General features: G+C 52.3%; 1 protein-coding gene across 2 annotated transcripts in view; it reads left to right on the top strand.

Annotated features, from left to right (window-relative positions):
* INPP5D (inositol polyphosphate-5-phosphatase D) overlaps positions 1 to 15,062 on the top strand; it is a 115,936-nt gene extending 100,874 nt beyond the window's left edge. For both annotated transcript variants that reach the window (XM_082690639.1, XM_082690640.1), the window contains 7 exons: positions 161 to 243; positions 2,779 to 2,866; positions 5,232 to 5,381; positions 6,874 to 6,970; positions 8,438 to 8,704; positions 12,505 to 13,111; positions 13,935 to 15,062. In XM_082690639.1, the coding sequence (XP_082546765.1) occupies positions 161 to 243; positions 2,779 to 2,866; positions 5,232 to 5,381; positions 6,874 to 6,970; positions 8,438 to 8,704; positions 12,505 to 13,111; positions 13,935 to 13,937 (1,295 nt within the window). In that variant the 3' untranslated portion in view covers positions 13,938 to 15,062. The remainder of the gene's footprint in view (positions 1 to 160; positions 244 to 2,778; positions 2,867 to 5,231; positions 5,382 to 6,873; positions 6,971 to 8,437; positions 8,705 to 12,504; positions 13,112 to 13,934) is intronic.
* The last annotated feature ends 612 nt before the right edge of the window (positions 15,063 to 15,674 follow it).

Below are 15,674 nucleotides of genomic sequence, written 5' to 3'. Positions count from 1 at the left end.
AAAACAGAGTCCCCCGCAAGCCTGACTCCCAAACAGGAGTGGCCCCTACAGATAGAAGAGTGAGACTATCTCCACTGGTCTGGGTGGGGCGACCCCAGGAGGCTTTCCTGTCTGGCTCTTGTTCTGTTTTCTGAAAACCAGCCCTTTTGTCCTCTGACAGGTTTCGTCAAGAGTCAGGAAGGAGAAAATGAAGAAGGAAGTGAAGGGGAGTTGGTGGTGAAGTTTGGTGAGACCCTTCCAAAGGTAAATCAAGAACAGGATGTAGCCAGGCAGAGCTTGGCCCCATGGGCCCCAATATTCCTAAATGGATTTCGGTTCCCATAATGGATCACGGAAGAGATCTAGAGATGGGCTTGTCCGACCATGTGACTTTTCAAAGAAGGAAACTGAGGCAGATCTCAGAGAGGCGGTTCACCATCACACAGCTGCAGTGACAGACACAGGCCCTGGGCTCTGGGACCCTGACCCCTCCCCCCCTTGCAGTGTCCTTTTACCTGCTCAGCCCCAGCTTGGAGGATCAAGTGAAGGGGCAGAGGGGGGAGTCCACTGGACTTAGAACTTGACATGTCCATGACCCCATGAGGGTAGGGGGTGGAATCGAAAACGCAAAGACAGACCTTAGTGGGAACACATTCATCTTTCTTGCTGAAAAGAAAAAATGGTTTCCCCCCTGGGATCCCAAACAGCTTTTGTGATGTTGAATTGACGGTGGGCCTCCCTGAGTGTTTGTGCTAGGTGCACAGTGGAGTAGGACCTTGTTTCTCAATCACACAGCGAGGAAAGGGTACATAGATGAAAGGACACAGCCAAGCAGATCTGTCACGTATCCAGGGGTCCCAGGGGCTCTCCTGGAAGGTTCCCTTAGAGGGGAACTCCAAGGGAAGCTTTAAAAATGGCCTTAAACAGGTAGAAGGACCCATCCTCTCCTAAGTCTGGGGTGGGACATGGGCAGTTTTGGGGGCTGGGCTGCCCACAGTAGCACTGTTGATTGGAACCCAGGCTTGGGTCATGAGAAGGCAGATACCCACATCGCAGAGTCTCCTAATGTGGGAGCACTTCTAATTCAGGTCTTCCACAAGGCCAGGGCCTAGGTCAGAAGTCCTCATCCTTGGGCTGTTTTTAGGTTACCTGCAACCTGGCGGCTTTGGGCTCTAAGGTGACATCCCGCCTCACCCACCCACTTAACCCTTCTGTTCCTCCTCTCTTGGCAGCCCCACGTAGCAACCAAATGGCTTATTTGCTCCTTGGGTTAACTTGGGAAATATGGCAGCCTCCCCGTCCACATTGCGCATGTATCCCGGTCTGGTTCAGGGGACTCTAAGGAACCTCTGACCCACAGCCTCACCGCTGCCTACACCTGCTACTCCTCTTGCCTCTGTCCCTCTTCTCCACCCCGGTGCTTTCTCCCAGGGGGTCTCCATCCCGCCTGCCTTCTTGCTGAGGCATCCCGAACCCTGATGGATCTTTCTAGAATGCCCGTCTGATCCTGGCATCCCCCTCTTTATCTGGTCAACTCCCAGATGTTAACATGAAACAAGCCCAGGCTCCTCAGCATCCAGGCCCCCTCCTCACTGCTTTATGTGCTGCGAGGTCTTCACCTGCTCCTGCTCCCGCTCCCTAATCCTCCACAGGTCCGTCTCCTGATGGCGTCCTCTCTGTGCCCTCTCTAGTCCCACCAAGGCTCCCTTCCCTCTACCCTCACCCCCATTATGGTAACCGCGTCCCTCACAGACCTTCTCTGGTCAGATATCCGCCAGCCTGCTCCTGCTGCTGCCTGAGAGGGCAGCCTTTCCTGCCTCTGCAGCGTCCAGACCGGGTCTAACTTTGAGCCAGCCATTACTACAAGTCAGTGAACTGAGCGTTTGCTGTGGCTCAGGAACTTGAGAGTGCCCGCAAGCGCCCATGGTGATTTCCAGCCATTTGTTCTAGAACTTTTGGAATGGAGATAGAGTCTGTCCGGTCTGGCAACAGGGCACCCAGAGGCTGGCACAAGGGGTCTCTCAGCATCTGGATGGGAAGGAAGGGCCAGCCTGGGGCAGCCTATGGCCTCTTCATCAGGCTCCTCAGCATCCCTGTCAGTGAGAGAACCAGCTTTAGGGGATAGTGCACACATGAAGCTCCTCTCTGTGCTTGCACAGGTGTGACCCTACACTGCTGAGGTTCGGGTTCTCCCCTGTGCAAAACCTGACACAAACGTGCCCTGAGCCAGACCGGCAAGGCAACTGGGAGCTAGCCATCCCTCGCTGCCACAGGAGGAGGGGGCAGGGTTGGAACCCAGGATCTGTGCCTGTCATTTGCTGAGCCACCCTCCAGCAGCCTGCAGGACACCCCAGGGGCTCCCCTGCAGTCCAGATGGAGGGCAGGCCTTGTGTACAGCCTACAGTGCCACGTAGGGTGGGGAGTGGGGTGCATTTGGACCCACTTCTGGTCCCATTACCTCTTTCTTGTTAGCCTGGCCCCCGCCCCCATGATGCTGGGGTATGCAAGGGAGGGGAAAAGAGGAGAGGGAAGTAGTGGGGTGGGGCACACTTGGGGTCCAGTTCTCTCCTAGAGTGCAGTATGATTGGAGGGAGACAGGGAAGAAGTGAACCCTGCATCCTGGGGAGGGTGGATGTGGTTCCTTCCTACTATCTTGGACATGGAAAGCAGAAATTCAAATTTGATTACTAAGCACACCTGCAGTCCTGTTTGCTCAGGCGCGCCCCTCATCTGGGCTGGGAGCCTCTCCCTTCCCGTTCCCCAGCAGGCAGCTCTAACCCTGTGGCCTTCCCTGTGCAGCTGAAGCCCATCATCTCTGACCCCGAGTACCTGCTGGACCAGCATATCCTGATTAGCATTAAGTCTTCCGACAGCGACGAATCCTACGGTAAGGGTCCCCAGACAGGCGCTGCCAGCTCTGTACCTGCTCTCAGCCGGTGGCCTGTGATGTAGGGGGACGGTGGCCTCTCCATCACGGAAATCCCACCATCCTGCTCTCGTGCCTTTCCTCTCCCACTGCCAGAGGGACAGATACTAGTCAGTCGCCCTTCCTGCCCCGCAGGCTTCTGAGAGGAAGAGCCAGCAGCCACGACACCTCTTGTTTATTGGGTCTTTCCTGTGTCAGATTTGTGGCCAGGTGCGGATTATTTAAGGATTATTTGATCCTGACAAGGTCTTGTAAAGCAGATACTAGTCTCCCAATCAGTAGGGTAAACTGAGGCTCGTAGAGGTTAAGGGACTTGCTCAAGGCCACAGGAGTAAAAGTAATTGGCTGGCCCTAGTTTGAACCCAGATCTGTCTGGCATTGCTCAGGGCCCCTCCTGGGCAGACACCAGTCATCCTACTAAAGAGACATCATCTTCTGTGACATTGTCTTCAGCCGGTCCCTGGCTCCAGCCCAGTGTCCGGTTTACCCTGGAACGTAATACATTCAGTGTGACTAGAACACAAGGGTGAGAGGAGCAGGTGGCCAGAGAGTGGCTGGAGGCACGTGCCAGGTGGAGCAGCTCCTTGCATAAGGCAGGCAAGAATGTGAATCTGGGTCTAGGGAGGGTGGAAGAATTTGAAGGTGCTTAATGCTGATTCAGGGAAGCCAGGACATGGGAAGAGGCTGTAGACACAAAAGGTGCCGTGTGTGTTGGCTACCCACTGTTCAGGCTCTGCCCACTGTTCAGGCTCTGCCAAAAGCCATACAGGGATAAAAGGGATACAAGTACAGTTGCTACACTCATTGCACAGGTGAGGAAATGAAGTGACTTGGCCAAGGTCATATGGCCACTGAGGTGGCCTTGGACTGGAACCCAGGCAACCCAGCTCCAGAATCCTGCCCTTCACCCTCTCCTGGTCAGCACCGGGAACAGGGTCTCTGAGCCTGGGCGGGGGGTGTGGGGGGGGCAGAACCTAGGAATTGCACTGGCCTTGGTTGGGGAGAGTCTGTCTGTTGTGCCCAAGCAGAAGGGATCTGTGTGGAGTCAAGGTGTTTAAAGCTTTGGTGGCAGGCCACAGGCACACAGGAAGGATGGTTCCGTTTTCTTGTTCAAAAAACTCTCTTCTCCCTGTTTTTTTACCCCGGTGTTCATATAAACAGCATATCCTAATAATAACAGAAAAAAGGTCAACCCACGGTGTCATCCCCTACTTACAGCCACCATTTTTATTTTGGTCTAATACTTCCTCATACAAAGGCATACATAGATTTCTATATTTATAACCGTCTTAAGGATTCCGTTTTCTATTCTGCTTCCCTCACCCAGTGAGAGACAGGTTGGGTGAGACACATTTTCCAGGATCTTCCTCCCACACAGCCTCCATGATGGCGGCATTTAATGGCTTCCTAATATTCCATGGGCTTCCTTCTGGCTGTTTCTGTTCGTGTTATCACTAAAGCTGAGATGGATCTTTGTGAGCATTTGTTATCCCCCTTCAGCTACAGCTTTAGTTCTTTTGGAGCATTTTTTGAAGATAAGTTCCCATGTGTGCTGGGTCAAAGGGTATAGAGAGACTGGTGATTCTTGACACTCGGTATCCAACCTATTGCCGTAAAGGCTGTGTCCTGCCGTGGTGACCTTGCTATGTCCAAGTGGTTAGGGGTCCCCAGATCCTTGCTGGCACTGGGTATCTTCCTTCCTTCCACTTTTTGCTTATTTCCTATCTGTGAGAGAGTCCCTGAGTGCTGCCTTCATTTGCATTTTGGATGGCTGGGAAGACTGAATTCATTTCCATGTATTGAAATCAACCTAGAATTGTTTTTGTATGAAATGCCTACTTGGGATACGTGCCCAGTTATCTGCTGGGATTTGATTTTGAGACGTTCCTCGTGGGCTTCAGGTAAAACACCCTCTTTGTGAAGCCATCAGTCTCTCCCATTTTCCTTTTTTCCTCTGTGCAGAAGTTTTAAGCTTTTGTATCTTCTTATCTGTCGGTCTGTTTTGCCATTTCTTACATTGCTTCAAACCCTGGGAAGTTATCATTCCCTTCCCGCAATCAGATTAGTAGTTAAGTCTGCTTTTCTGCTGGATTTTCTATGATTAATTTTTTTTTTCTTTACATCAACTAATCCACATGTAGTTCATTTCACTGTAAGGTTTGAAATGTTTTCCCAAGTTGTTCCAAGAGGTTAATTCGATAATCCCTGCCTTGGACATTGTTTCAAAGGATCATCTTGGGGTGAGGGAGTTAAATTTATAGGCTGAATGCAGGTTCTCTTGTGAAAAGGCAGCCTCTTGATGTGACCCTTGTGCCCACCTCCCCAGGCGAGGGCTGCATCGCTCTACGGTTAGAGGCCACGGAAACTCAGCTCCCCATCTACACACCCCTCACCCACCATGGAGAGATGACGGGCCACTTCCGGGGGGAGATTAAGCTGCAGACCTCCCAAGGCAAGATGAGGGAGAAGCTGTATGGTAAGTAGGCACGACCACCCCCCAGCTCCCTCTTCAGTGCTGCTGGGGTGAAATGAGTTGTCTCTCAGCCCAGCCATTGACTGTTCTCTCTGCTGTGGCCTCAAAGCAGAAATCTACCACCAGAAGGGCTAGGAGAGGCGATCTGGCCCAATTCTGGGTTGATTCCAGAATTTCCCTGTAGAACCACACTGCCCCACAATCTGCCCATCATCCTTCCCGGACCCCAGTTACCTTCCATCTGTTAGGATATGAAGTTTGTGAATATTCCAGGCGCTCTCTCTTGTCTTTGATTAAGCTCTTAGGCCTTGTGGTTCCCTGTTAGCGCCTCCACCGGAGGACTAAGATGACACGGAAAACCTGCCCGATCCCAAATAGCTCTTTCTAGGCTATAGGCAAAGGCGCTGGCTACAGCTGAGATTGACAATTTCCAGAATATCCTGTGTGGCCCCTGTTCTTCTTCATGCCCATGTGCTGTGCAGCTCACACACATGTACATACTTGTACACACCCTGCCCTCATGGTGTTTCCCAGGGCTCCTGGGCCTTCTAGGCTGTTTCATACATCAAACACACCAACCAGCCCCCCAGCACCTCTTCTGACTTGACCTCAAATCTGTGTGTCCCGCAAAACGACACCTGCTTCCTTCTGCTAGCCATTGGGAGGAGGTGTCCGTCGTGGCTCTCAGAAATGACACCGGTGCAGCCACACTCGGGAATAAATACTCATTGGAGATGTTTCCTTACCCCCCGTGAAATCCCAGCCTTGGGGAAGTCAGCTCCTGTCTGTCCCCAGGGGAGACCCTGCTGATTCCCAGTAGGCAGGTGTAGATGCCTCATCTGTTAGATAAGAACCATTGCGGATCCTCTGGAGAATCTTAAAAAGGAGACCCTACTAATAGGGAACATGAGGAAGTGTTTAGACTCAAATTTAATTTTCTGAGCATCCTGCCTAAAATTTTAAGACTCGGAAATGAACATGCTGTCTGCAGTTGTATCTGTGAATTAAAACCTCTCTGCTTGAGGGGCGCCTGGGGGGGCACAGTTGGTTAAACATCTGACCCTTGGTTGCAGCTTAGGTCACGAACTCAGGGTTGTTATTAGATCAAGCCTCGCGTCGGGCTTCATGCTCTGTGAGGAGTCTGCTCCAGATTCCTTGCCCTCCCTTCAAACTGTATGGGCTTTGGTATCAAATGCTCTGCCAGAGCCCCTGCTTCTCTTGGTTTTATTCCACCAAGAAATATTTGCCTATCCCTTGTGACACCAACAAGCTGAAAATGTCCCATTAAATGATAACTCTGGGTCACACATGCCAGCTCTCCTCCCTCTGCAACCATGGCAGGCATAACAAGCCAATCACCGAATGAGTGTGAGGCCTCAGGATCTTGCTTAGCCCACCCCCCTGCCAGCCGTTAGTCACTGTCCAGCTTCGGCTGCCATCCTGCCCAAACTAGGAACCAGGCTTCACGGGCTCTTTCCTGGCTCTTTCTTTGCAGACTTTGTGAAGACTGAGCGTGATGAATCCAGTGGGCCAAAGTCCCTGAAGAGCCTCACCAGCCACGACCCCATGAAGCAGTGGGAACCTGCCAACAGGTAGAGCAGGGGGATCGGCCAGGGTTTCCCTGCAAACTAGCATGGTTTTGTGGGCCCAGGACCCAGGAGAGGGTGAATGGAGTGCAGAGAAACCAAGGACGAAGAGGGAACGGAAGCTCGGGCCCCGGACGCCCAGCTCCAGGGATGCAAGTGTGACTCTACGAGACCTGGGAGATGCTTCCATGTCAGAAAGGAGTTCAGGGGGCGCCCACGTGGTGTGGCTCAGTCAGTTGAGCGTCTGACCCTTGATTGCAGCTCAGGTCATGATCCTGAGGACAGATGGAGCCCTACGTTGCTCTGCGCTGGGCGTGGCGTCTGCTTAAGATCCTCTCTCTTCCTCTGCCCCTCCCCTGCTCTCACTGTCTCTTTAAAAAAAAAAAAAAAAAAAAAGAACAGTTCATTGACATTGGCTGAGCCCTTGGTGTGTGTCAGATTCTGGAGAAACCGAGGCAAAGTTGGTGCAGCCCTGACTTAGGCACCCTCAGCCTAGCAGGAAGACACTGAGGGAGGGAATGGCTGAAGGGAGGGAATGGCTCCTGTGTCTCCTGGGGACCAGAGACCGCAGCAGGCATGGCTCTGTGGTCAAGGAGCCCCATCCTGTTACAATGAAAAAAAACCATTGAGGAAAATGCACCCAGGTTGCTCTTGACAGAGCCTCACTGGAAATAATGCAGACATTAAAGTCTCTATGCCTAGGGGACAGCAGTCCCCAACAGCAGGGTCACCTCGGCTCACCGATGTGGTCCCATGCCCTAGAATCAAGCCAGATGGCAGGGTCACGGACTCCATGGCAATTTGCCTACTGAGGGGGAACCAGGGGCAACTGGTGCCAGTTGGCCGAGGCAAAATCCCTAACACTGGTGTAGAGCCCAACTTCATCCCCTCCTTTGGGTCCCCAGACCACCTGTCCCACCAGCCCTCTCCCTCATGCCTGCCCTACCCCTTGCACCCAAACTCCTGTCACCTCCGCCGTGGTCAGGCCATCACCTCCACGGTGTTAGGCTGAACCACCCCCTCCCACATTTGAGGTTCAAGCCTTGACTTATGTGACCTCTCACTCACCTCTCCAAATACCTGCATGGCCTTCTCCATTCTGATGCTCACACAGATGTGCAAGCTGACATAGCCCAGATGGAGCCCTTCATTTACCCCCCAGCCCTGCCCTGCCCTCTCCACTTCCACTCAGCCTGGCCTCGCCAACCTCTATCCATCAAGCATCCCATGAGAACAGAGACCAGGCCTGCCTTGGTAACGCCCATATTCCCTTCCAGCCTGAGGCCTGCTGCTTACTAGACACTCAGTAACTATTCTGTTGTATGAATCAATCAGTCCATTGTCCAAAAAGTGAAGGAGTAACAGAGGGCCTAGGGTGCCCCAAGGGACCACAGAGGACACTGTCCTCATGGTGCTGACCTAGAGGAGAGAAGGGATCTTCGGGGTGTGACTTTGGGTGTCTCTTCCCACCAGGGTCCCTTCAAGCGGTAGCTCCAGCATCACTGAAATCATCAACCCCAACTACATTGGGGTGGTACCCTTTGGGCACATGAAGCAGTCCCTGTCCCCTGACCAGCAGCCCACAGCCTGGAGCTATGACCAGCCGCTCAAGGACTCTTCCCTGGGGCCCGGGAGGGGAGACAGCCCCCCAACGCCACCCTCCCAGCCACCCGTATCCCCAAAGAAGTTTTCGTCCTCGACAGCAACGCGGGTCCCTTGCCCCAGGACACAGGAGTCAAGGTAAGTGTCCTCTTCATCAAGCCCTCTCCCTTCTCTGGGTTTTCACCACCGGGGAACCGGACTCTAGACTAGAAGCTGCATGAGGGTAGTAGGATTGTGTGTTCACTGTGACCATTGACTCCTCTTCAGGGCCTGGAACACAGCAGGCACTCAAGAAATGCCTGGGGAATCTCCATGTCCTACCCTATTGGTATAAGTTTGAAAGACTTTTTTAAAAATATGAAATTTTAAAGATATTGTCCACCACCCTCTGCCACAAAACAGCTTCCCATAAAAACTATATTTATTGCGGGACGCCCGGGTGGCTCAGTTGGTTAAGCAGCTGCCTTCGGCTCAGGTCATGATCCCGGTGTCTTGGGATCGAGTCCCACATCGGGCTCCTTGCTCAGCAGGGAGCCTGCTTCTCCCTCTGCCTCTGCCTGCCTCTCTGTCTGCCTGTGCTCGCTCTCTCCCCCTCTCTCTCTGATAAATAAATAAAATCTTTAAAAAAAAAAACTATATTTATTGGAAAATACATTTCTGTAACTAGTGAAACTTCATGCAGTCTCTCAAGGAACAGGTGGGGATTTCCTCCTTTCTTTGCCTTTTCAGGTGCAAGGTTCCTGTTCCCATCCACAACCTTTCTGTCCCTCCTTGTGGGGCCAATCAGAAAACACAGCCGCTATGGGGGAGTGCGAAGGGCAGGAGAGCAGCTGGCCTGCAGGAGAAGGGGTTTGGCTGAGAAACTTGGGGAAAGGCCAGGAACCCAGAGAAAGTCGTCCTGTACCTAGAACCAGTCAGGGCAGCATGGGCTAGGACAGAGCCTGGGGGGTAGGGGGGTGGGCCAGGCAGCCAAAGCCACAGCCCCTTCTCACAGGGGCCACATCCCAAGTGAACCCATCTGTGAGCACCTCATGGAAATGCCAGATAGGGAGTCCTGTGAGTTTTCCAGTAAGCACTGCATAACTGGAAAATTAAAAGTGCAGATCCCAATGAACAGTGATAGGAGATGGACCAGATATACCTAGCTTTGTCATTCCTTGGTCTCTGTCTTTGGAATGACTGAAGGGGGACTGCTCCAGACCTTGCTTCCTGTGAGGTAACTGTGTTCCTCAGTGCTGGTGTCTGTCTTGTCTGAGGAGCCAGGGAAGGAAGCATTGTCAAACATTTATCTATCATTCTTTCTTTCTTTCTTTAAGATTTTTTAATGTATTCATTTGAAAGAGAGTATATACAAGAGCACCTTTTTTTTCTTTTCTTTTTTAAAGATTTTATTTGTTTATTTGAGAGAGAGACAGAGCACAAGCAAAGGGAACGGCAGGCAGAGGGAGAAGCAGGCTTCTCGCTGAGCAAGGAGCCCGATATGGGACTCGATCCCAGGACCCTGGGATCATGATCTGAGCTGAAGGCAGACGCTTGACCCACTGAGCCACCCAGGCATCCCAGAACAAGGAGATTCTTGAAGTGAAATGTTTGTAACTTTCCAAAGTCAGCGTATCTTTGTGCTGAATGACTTGCACACGACAAGCACATGGCGTGGAACTGGGTGGAAATGTGTCCCCTCTGGTTCCAGAGGTGACAGCTTCAGAACAGGGAAATTCTTAGGCAAGAGGCCCCAGAGTGGGATTTGAAACCTTAGAAAGGAAGACCCTGGAATCTGAGAAGTGGGGCTATTTTACCAGAAAAATTAACTCTGTCCTGGATATTGGTACACTCATTCCCCAGCCATGGCCTCCTATGGGACTTGGTTTCTTGTTACCTGTGGTCAGGGACTTTTTAAATTCTGTGTGGTTTCCCCACCCCAGTCTCCCCCACCCCCACCAAGACGTCCCCTCTCTAGGAGCAACAGAAGTTCCCCTCTCAGACAGAAGAGACAACCTGCTTCCATCTCCCTGCTCTTTTCCCAGAGAAGGAGCTTGGAAATCACCAAAATGCTTGTACCTCGGGGTCTCTTCCTGGTGCTGCCACTAATCCTCTGGTTTCACTCACGGCTGCCAGGAATCAAGCCATGCATTTCCCTTTCCTACTTCTTGCCTCTTCATCAGAAACTTCTAATCAGTGCTACTTGGACTTTCTTGCACTTTCCTCCCTACACTAATTCATAACAAAGGTCTCTGAGGATCCAGACAGGGACACAGAGGGTGGCCTGAGGCGGAGGGACAGCTTTCCAAAGTCTTCGTTCAAAGGCCCCAACATTTCTGGTTATATAGCTGCTTCTAGGTCTTTCCAAAGAGTAATGAGCAAAAACACCAAGTCAACAGTCAAGCTCCCTTTGGCATGTCCCTGAGGCTCGCCTCCCCCACACCCACGTCCTCTCTTCTTAGTGGCACCTGGGTGAGGATGACATCACGCCTCTGTCCCCTGAGCCCACGCCTAGTCCCTGAAGAGTCTATTAGCCTTGGCTGGTCAGCAACTTGCAACAGTGTTTCAGTGCACATTCCATCCATAAGAGGCGTCACTGCCCGAACACTGCGGTGGGTCCCCAGGGACCTGCTTCCCTTTTTTCTGCAGAAAGCAGAACCCAGAACACTCCCCCAGAAGACTGTGCTGTTGGCCAGAAAGTTAAACGTCTTCCCATTCCTGGTTATAATCCGCTCAGCAGGAAATCGCTTTGCATCAGAGCAGCAGTAATTCCGGAACCACAGAAACAAAGCAGCTCTTACCTCCTCTGAGCTGCAGCCTGGAAATCCTGCACCACCAGTGTCAGGCAGGCCTGTTGGCTTGCCGCGGGCTTCTCTTCCTGGTGCTGGCTCATTTCTCTCCAGGCTCCCTCGGATCTTCAGCACGACCACCATTCTTTCTTTACCAGTCTGTGTGAGGACAGGAAGGAAAGCACAGTCCCCAGGAGCTCTCCAGGGAGGGGACTGTGTGAGGAACACCATGTGAATTGGGAGCACGGGGCCCCTGAGCACAGATATTGTCTGCTTCGTGACCCCCTCCTGTGCCTGAGGCAGCAGCTCACACATAGGGGGGCTCTGACGTGTCTGTTAAGTGGGGCTCCTTGAGCTGGGGCCCTCACAGAGCACAGATGGTCACTGAGGGGGTCTGGTCCCCTGCAGGCTTCTGTTCTCCTGGGAGTCAGGATAGAATTTGCTAGAGACAACATAGAGGCTGCAGATTCCTTCCGCAGGGAGAGGGGAGTACAGGAGAGGAGGTCTTTTGGAAGCCATGAGGGGCAGGGGCTGTGGAGGGCAGGCTTCTCTTACAAGGACAGAAGAGGTGGTTTTGGTATTGGGCACGTTAGTGAGCTCCTTTGCCCCTTTCTCCTGTGAAATCTTCAGTGACGTCGTCCTTGCTTAACAGTGCTCTGGTGTCAGCAGTTTTTACGGTGGAGACAGTCAAGGCAAGAAGTGGGCTTACCTGTGAGATCATCAACATTTCAGCCACACAGTACCTGCTCCTCTCATTTTTTATTTTTGTTTAGTTGAAGTGAAATTCCTGTAACAAAATTGAAAGAAGTCTCTTAAATGAAATAAGAAAATCACTGTTAGATGCTTTTTTTTTCCTTCAAAATTTTATTTAAATTCTAGTTAGTTGATAGTGTAATTGGTTTCAGGCAGTCGCATTTAGTGATTCATCCCTTACCTGTAACACGCAGTGCTCAATACAAGTGCCTTCCTTAATACCCGTCACCCATCTGGCCCATCCCCTGCCCCAAGAGTGAACAGTTCGGTGGCACTCAGTCCAATCACAAAGTTGGGCAACCCCAACCTCCCTCTGGCTCCACACGTTCTGATCACCCCAAAAGAAAACCCCCTCTGGATAAAGCAGCCGTTCGTCAAATGTGCTGCTTCTCCGTGTCTCCCCTCTGCCACCCTCAGGTCCTGCGACGTGGGCAAAAACTCCGCGGAACCTTCCCCTCCAGAGGACGCGCAGCTGACCAAGCCGGAGATGTTTGAGAACCCGCTGTATGGGTCCGTGAGTTCTTTCCCTAAGCCGCTTCCCAGAAAAGAGCAGGAATCGCCCAAAATGCTGAGGAAGGAGGCCCTGCCCTGCCCGGACCCAGGAATCGTGTCGCCCAGCATCCTGCTCCCCAAAGCCCAGGAGGCCGAAGGCAACAAGGGGACAGGCAAACCGACGCCCACGCCCTTCCTCAGCCCAACACCCCGGCTCCGCTCCTTCACCTGCTCGTCCTCTGCCGAGGGCCGGCCAGCAGGCGGGGACAAGAGCCAGGGGAAAGCCAAGGCCCCCGCCAGCCTCCACGCCCAGGTGCCCGCCAAGAGGCCCATCAAGCCCTCCAGGTCGGAACTGAGCCCGCAGGCCCCGCCCCCGCCTCCGTTGGCGCAGCGGCCGCCCCTCCCGGTCAAGAGCCCTGCGGTCCTGCACCTGCAGCACTCCAAGGGCCGGGACTACCGCGAGAACGCCGAGCTGCCCCACCACGGCAAGCACAGGCCCGAGGACGCCCAGCTCAGCCGGGCGGCCATGCAGGTGCGCTGGGGGCCATGTGCGTGTGAGCGCGTGCGCGGGAGACCCTCGCAGGCCCGTGGGCTTGCACTGGACGCGTGCATCCGTGTGATACGAGAGCCAGGTCCCTGTTCAGATCCCAGGATTTGAACCTACACCTGTCTGCCCCCGAAGGCCCCACTCTTACACTGAAAGACTTAAATGAGGCACTGGGGTAAACCCTCTGAGCCCTCTGGTGTCCACCCTATAGGAACTCGGGGAACTTAGGAACCCTAAGTAAACAGCCCAGATCATATACCTTGCATTATCATCATTACCATTAATACTTAAAAATTTCCCAACATTTTAGAGACTTCAGATGCACCGTCCCCTTCCTTCCTATAAAATAGATTTCTTTTTGAGCAAAACTAAGAGTGCTTACAAACTCCCCCTGGAGCCAGACTGTCTTGGGTTTGAATCCCAGCTCTCCCACCTCCTGGCTCTGTGCCTTGAGCCTCGGTTTACTCATCTGTAAAAGGGTTATTCACGGAATCTGCCTCATAGGTCTATAGGATGGATGAAATTTCATTATATATGATTACTATGTTATAACCTACATATAAACTATTATGTTTTACATTGCATATTTTATTTCTCCTATGTACTTTAATTACCACATATGCATATGATGTATGTGCGTATGTACTGAAATATATGGAAAGCACTTAGAACAGTGTGTTGGCTCTTCTCGCCACCATGTGGAAGGAAGCCTGATCTAGCCCACGACGTGTAGGAACGCAGGCACCTTTAGTTCAGTCTGGCCTGCTGGAGAATTTGGCACTGACCGTCTTCTGTTCTTGTCCCACAGTAAAGACCCTGGTGAGCTGCCACTAAGACCGGAACCCAGAGGAACAGCGTGAAGCCACTCGGACCTTCTCCTAGGACCCCCTGTTGGCTCCTCCTACCTAGCTTCCGGTGCAGGGCTTCCTAATTTTCAGGAGAGGGCCTAGCTTCTGTGTAGCCAACAGAATGCCCTGACTGCAAAACTTGGCACCAAGTGCTAAGGGTGGAAGGGAAAGTGGACCTGGGCCCCTAGCTTGATCTTGGTACTTGGGACCCATGAGCCTTGTTCCGGTCATCATTTTGAAGAACGGAACTAAAGCGCTGATTCGCAGGTGGAGATATAAAACAATAATAATAATATTAATAATAATAACTGCTATGTGTCTGGAACGCTCACCACGTGCCAGGTACTGTGTTAAGTGCTTTACAAACACGAGCTGGATCTTCTTCAGCCAACCAAAACCACTTTCCGGACGTCCAGTTCAGAACGTGTGTGTCCTGAGCGGTTTGGACAAAGCATTAAAAATGAAGGCCAGTGCCTTCCTGGAGTGAAACAGGGCTCGGGTTCTAGGGAGCTGAGTGAGTGGTTAACTTAGGGTACAACAAACCTGGCCTTGTCTAGCTTCAGTGATGCCAACTGCATTAGCTAAAGCCCCAAGGCTGTAGCAGAGCTGGTGCAGAGAGAAGGGCTCTCTCCCTGTCTTCTCAGTTCTTTAGCTGGAAGGAGAAGGAAAATCAGCTCCTGCTCCAGGGGAGAGATCCGGCTTTGACTCATGCTAGAGGCTCCCAGGCCCTCCTCGAGGTGGGCAGCCATCACCAGGCCACGGTTGGAGCCAAACCCTCCAACACTTACTGTGCTCATAGAAAAGTCTCTGCTGTCAATCCTGAAAGCGAGGCTTTCAGGGAGATAGGCCTCTCGGTTGCAGCTCTCAGAACAGTGCAGGCATTTCTTTCTAAACTCCGTGGCTTTTGGCCCCACTTCCTTGGTTACTAGGAGAGTAGATTGGCAATGTCTTTTCTCGTGTTGCTTTTTGACATACAGAATTAGCATAGGAAACCAAATCCAGAAGTGTGAGTGCAGGAAAATGGGTACGCACCCCACATCCCCATGTGTGTCTGTCTGCGTGACCAATAAATGTGCCTTTCTCAATCAGCTCCCAGGTATGTGGCATTTTTTTCCTGACATTCAGCCACAGACACTTAGGCTGTTGGGCCTGCAGAGGCAGGCAGGGGAGGAAGAGGTTGGGGTTTGTGGTGGTGATGGGCTGATTGGTCCTCTGACTAGAGGGGACTCTGTAGGGCCAGTTAGAAGTTGGCATTGGTGGTGCCTGGGTAGCTCAGTCGTTAAGCGTTTGCCCTTGGCTTGGGTCATGATCCCAAGGTCCGGGGACCAAGTCCCAAGTCCGGCTCCCTGTTCAGTGGGAAGCCTGCTTCTCCCTCTCCCACTCCCCCTGCTATGTTCCCTCTCTTGCTTTCTCTGTCAACTAAATAAAATCTTTTTTTTTTTTTTTTAAAGATTCCACTCATTTATTTGACAGAGAGAGAGATCACAAGCAGGCAGGCAGGCTCCCTGCTGAGCAGAGAGCCCAATGCGGGGCTCGATCCCAGGACCCCGAGATCATGACCTGAGCCAAAGGCAGAGGCTTAACTCACTGAGCCACCCAGGTGCCCCAAATAAATAAAATCTTTTAAAAAAAAAAGGAGTTGGCATAGACCCGGAACAGCAGTAAAGGCCACACAGCTTCGTGGACTCTAAGGCACTGTG

This window comes from Mustela nivalis (assembly GCF_964662115.1).
Source record: "Mustela nivalis genome assembly, chromosome: 11".
Taxonomy (NCBI): domain Eukaryota; kingdom Metazoa; phylum Chordata; class Mammalia; order Carnivora; family Mustelidae; genus Mustela; species Mustela nivalis.
Note: the sequence above shows the minus strand (reverse complement) of the source record. Positions and strands in the feature narration are given on the sequence as shown.